General features: G+C 38.8%; 1 protein-coding gene across 1 annotated transcript in view; it reads left to right on the top strand.

Moving 5' to 3' along the window:
• Kdm5a (lysine demethylase 5A) overlaps window positions 1-5,159 on the top strand; it is a 70,013-nt gene extending 64,854 nt beyond the window's left edge. Inside the window, 3 exon segments of the mRNA XM_029478250.1 lie at window positions 1,415-1,432; window positions 1,434-1,496; window positions 1,958-5,159. Coding sequence (XP_029334110.1) covers window positions 1,415-1,432; window positions 1,434-1,496; window positions 1,958-2,164 — 288 coding nt within the window. The 3' untranslated portion in view covers window positions 2,165-5,159.
• The last annotated feature ends 6 nt before the right edge of the window (window positions 5,160-5,165 follow it).

Here is a 5,165-nt window from a genome sequence, read left to right on the forward strand (position 1 = left end):
GTTGGCGCTCTTAACCACTGAGCCATCTTGCCAGCCCAACTGGTCATTTTTCTAATTCCCTTACAGACTCCAAATACCCAGAGCACTCTCTTGTTAGCATTTGTAAGTGTTCACTTTCCCACAGCTCCTTTATGGTTACCTTATTCTACAGCCTGTTATATCCTAGTTTTTTCTGGTTACAGCAGGATCTTTTCTTTATTTCTTTGAGCAGGATGGGGGATGTTCTATTTTGTTTGAGACAGGGTTTTCCTATGTAGCCCTGGGTGTCCTGGAACTCACTCTGTAGACCAGGCTGGCCTTGAAATCAGAGATCTGCCTGCCTCTGCCTCCTGAGTGCTGAGACTAAAGGTGAGCACTACTAACTACTGCCTGGCTGTTATCAGTTTCATAACTATACTTTTGCTTTCTTTTGAGGCAAAACATGGAATTGAGTTTAGTTGGGAATAATTAAGTTGCTCTGAATTTACAGGAAGCAATATCACAGACAGCAGTGATCTGAAATACATAGGGATCATCTAGAATGTCTTAAAGTCCACGCTTAGTTCTTGGAATATGTACTTTCCTTTGCTTAATAAACTCACAATTTTGCCACAGTGATCCCAACACTCTGGAGGCTGAGACAGGAGGATCTCAAGTCTGAGCCTGGCAGAGTGCTGNATTGAAAGATGAAGATGAGGCTAACCTAGGCTACACAGTAAGACTGTATGCTTAGGAGGGAACACCTAAAGGGATGAACAGATATTTAAGAACAATACAAATATTTAAGAATGCTTAGAATAGAAATGATAAAAGATAATAAAAGCCAAATCGCAATATTTTATAATTTTTCCATCCTCTATTATAAACCCAAAACTTACTGACATGACTTGTTTTATAAGCTATGGAAGCATTTTAAAGCCACTCACTTTCCCTAAATAAAACGTATTTACCTAGCCAAGGCCTCCTTTGTCCTTCTGGCTATGTTAAGGGATTTCTTTGATCCCTTCATAATTCTTTGCTCCAAGGTGTAATAAAACTTATGATTTTAAGTGCCTTCCTGTATTGCTACCACAGTAACCAGCCTTTTTATTGTGAAGGGGGATGCCCGTAGCCCTTGTTATTGTATTGATAGATCTTGTCTGATATGACATTAAGTATAAGGTCGCCTTCTGAACAGAAAAGCCTGAAGTTGCACTACTTTCCTACTTTACTGTTAGCGCCAAGGTTTTAAGTCACCAAACTAAAGCCCTTTTGTGCCCCTCCTAGTCACTGTAGGGTCTGAAGGATCAGTGTTTGCCTGGCATCTGCCGCTGACACCTGTCACTTTCTCAGACTAATTTTAAACCCCAGAGTTAATCTATTGACCTGTGTCTTTGACTGTTGTAATTGGTTAACTTGTAAGATTTGACCTCTGATATTTGCTAACTTTTTATAGGGAGTTGTATTTGTAACGGAAGAAGAGAAGAATAAAAAATAGTAGTTTTAAAAGTGGCCTATGTGACTGCTTTTCTAAAAAGGTATTTAATGCTCTTAGTACTTTGGCTTATCTCTTTGAAATAAAGCTAATCCACAGGATTGCCTCACATTATTGTCCTCTTCCTTTCTTGATTGTTAATTGCATTATTTTAGAGCCTAGAAATTGTTAATATTAGCTAAAACTACTTGGCTGCTCTATTAGAAGTTTCTTTTTTGTTAAGTATTCCCCAATCATGTTTCTGCCTCACAAGGAACCCCAGNTATTCATGAGGGAATGGAGTACCTAAGAGGCCTAATTTTGTGGACACACTATGGTAAAATATAATTTGGGGGTATTAACTTCTCAGCTTCTTTCTTTGAAAAATAACCCCATAAGAAGTCATATCTATCTCTGGATATCCCAGTTGTTTGCTCTTCTAATTCCAAGAAAGTTCTCTGGTTTGCTTTTATTCTGGCCTTATTGTTATGATGCTAAACATTTCCCAATCTTTATCTCCTACAGGTAGACTGGGTACAGTGTGATGGTGGCTGTGATGAGTGGTTTCATCAAGTTTGTGTTGGTGTATCCGCAGAAATGGCTGAAAATGAAGATTACATCTGTATAAACTGTGCAAAGAAGCAGGGGCCAGATAGCCCAGGCCAAGCACCACCTCCTCCCTTCCTAATGAGCTACAAACTACCAATGGAGGATCTTAAAGAGACCAGTTAGCAGATGTCTGGTTAGCTTGAACATGGGGGGAAGTGGACCACATTGAGACCTTACTCATCAAGCAGAGTGGTTCTGACCACTCAGAATGTTGTTTCCAAAGATGAATGGACTTCAGAAAAAGTCCTCTTAGTGCTGGCTTCCTCTCTGCATGGATTGTGTGGGCTCCATTCTCTTATCATCTGTGCAGAGGATGTCTTCTTTGGTGCAGCAGCCAAGTATTTCAACTCTTGATTCCTTTGAGTGTGGTTTGCTGAATTCAGGTCAGGTTCTAATGGAACTCTCAGGAGGTTGTTTGGCATAATACATTGATGTGCTTAGTGGGGCATATAAGAAGTGGCTTTCAGCCAACTGATACTTGTTGTAGACGGTTACAACCTACAGGTGGTGCCATTGGAAGGCCCTGACTGTTTGAATATCNTTAGTTAGGATAATTGGACAGGAGTCAGAGCACAACTTTGTAATTACTGACATTTATGCCCTACTGATCCAGTTAAGAGAAGCAGGCCAAAGTTATCCCTTCTAGAAGTCTTGGAGTGGCAGTGCAGTCTATGACCTCAGCTGCTTGTGCTTATTTAGACCAATAAGAAAATCCTCCAAAAGATCCCCTCACTTTCCTCAGGAGGATGTCAAGCAGGTTAGAACATCTGATTAGACTGGATTCTGGGAAGAAGGGGGTTTTTTTGTTTGNTTGGTTGGTTTGTTTTGTTTTTTTCTTACTTCAAGGCAAGTAGGCCATTGGTTTGAGAAGTACAACTGGGTCTGTGTTTTAGAAAAGAAAGGTAGGTACACGGATCCAGGTTTCTGGAGGGAGTAGGGATGACTAATGAGAATGTTTTACTGAGCCTCGGTGATGCATGCTTATCTGGGAAACCCTCATTCACAAGTATTCCAGACTCCACCATGCTTCACGCATGGCCATGAGCAAGACTGGCAGATAACAGCTTTTGCCTTGCAGCCCTAACCCCAATGCCTGTAGTTTCCAACATGGCCCCAGCAGATGTTAATGAATAACACCATGGCTTCATCAGAGGATGTGGGGCTGTAGGTCCTCTGGGTGTGAGGCTGTTCTAGTAAATCCGTTTTTAAAAAGAAAGACTTGTTTTTACTTTTTTCTAAATGTCTCTGACTACTGACTGTTCTATAGATTATTTTTCCTTTTTTGATATACATATATGAATATAGATATATATATATATATATTTACTGTTACCAGCAGCGTATGATAGAGTTTGAGCATCAGAAATCCATTTGGAAGCTTGCATTTTCTTTCTGCTTTTTGATAAAGAAATCCCATTCCTTCCTTGTAGTACAAGGAGTTAGCACTTCCTTCTTCATTCTCACCTAAACGTATCTTCCACTTTTCTTCTATTCAAATAGATAATATATTTCCTCCATGTTGGGACTTGTCCCTGTCTGTTGGGCAGCTTGGTCTTATTCTAGTCAGTGCTGAATGTTTTGTATGTCTGAAACTATGGTGCTGTGCCCCCTCCCTGCCCCCATTGGGTTCTGTGTTCTTACAAAGGTCTTAGGTGGACTCTGTAAACTCCTGCTAGAAGGAGAATAATATATTTTAAAGGACAAAAAGGTTTTCTAAAAATAGTGTTTATCTTCACTATCCTTTGTTCTTTATTTTGGTTTAAGAATCTGCAATTTAACTTAAACTCATCACTTGTCCTGTTAAAGGGGGCATTGAGCAAACCTAGGAAGTTTGTAGCCTCTGTTCCCCTTTGCTCCAGTCTCTTAAAGAAATGTCTTCTAGTAACTAGAAGTGAGATGTACTGTCCAGTTACAGACTGTGTGGGTATGAGGGTTACCTCAAAAGGCATCTTAGGAAAAGAAAAGGTTTTCTTACAAAACCCCTTATCCCAAGTGCTAACCAGGCTTGGCCCTGCTTAGCTTCCAAGGTCAGAGGAGACATACACGTGCAGGTGGTACGGCTATAGGTACAACATCCAATTTCTGAAAATACTTTCTCTGGTTTATACTACCTACTTTTTGGTCTCTTCACTTAATGTTAAATAACATATCTTGACCAGTTATGTTGTTTGAATGTGTTGCTGTGCTTGTTTCTTGAATTTCCATCTCAATGTGAGTGTGAGCTAAGATTTCAGTAATGGTTACAAGGTTAATTAAGTAAATAGTTAATTTCACACATTTTCATTTTGCCAAACATGAAGATTATCATGTAAAAATTTTATTTGGTTATTGTTATAATGAAAAAAAAAGCACAATATTTCTTAACTTTTAGTCTTTGTAAAAGACTTGAGATACTTGTGATTTAAAATTGAGTGTACACCAACCCTTCAGAAATTTACAATGTAAATGATAGAATCCAAGAATACATTATACAATTTTGATTTTCCTTCCAGTTAACTACTTTTCATTAACTGTGTTATCAATAGTAAGGAGTCATGAGGATACTGAGAGGTGACTGTTTTGAGTAATTTGTGTTCTTTGTACAGTGTTTGTCTGTTGGAGACCTCAAAAATGGGCAGTCTGTACCTGTGAATAGCTGCCTGTCATCTTCTGATGTTTTGAAACTTTTAAATATATAATTTAATTGATTCGTTTGGCTCTTCTGTACTTATTTGAAGAATTTGATATGTTTTAACCATAGATTTAGACAAAAACTCAGAAGACCATAAGGGAGGGGGTGGAAAGATGGCTCAACGGTTAAGAATCNTGGCTACTCTTCCAGAAGACCCAGGTTCAGTTCTCAGCACTACATGGTGGCTCACAGCCATCTGTAATGTCCTCTTCTGGACGTTACTGCATTGTACACATGTGGTATACAGACATCCGTTCTGGAAAATACTCAAAACACAAATACAAGTAATTAAAATGTTTTTTTAAAAAATTAAGGATATAAGAGAAACTAGCACTCTACCCACAAATTAAAAACCTATAGTTTGTGAGTCAATGAAATAAGAGTCACCTATTCTACAGTTTGTGAGTCAATGAAATAAGAGTCACCTATTCTACAGTTTGTGAGTCAATGAAA

The sequence above is a fragment of the Mus caroli genome, chromosome 6 (genome assembly GCF_900094665.2).
Source record: "Mus caroli chromosome 6, CAROLI_EIJ_v1.1, whole genome shotgun sequence".
Taxonomy (NCBI): Eukaryota; Metazoa; Chordata; class Mammalia; order Rodentia; family Muridae; genus Mus; species Mus caroli.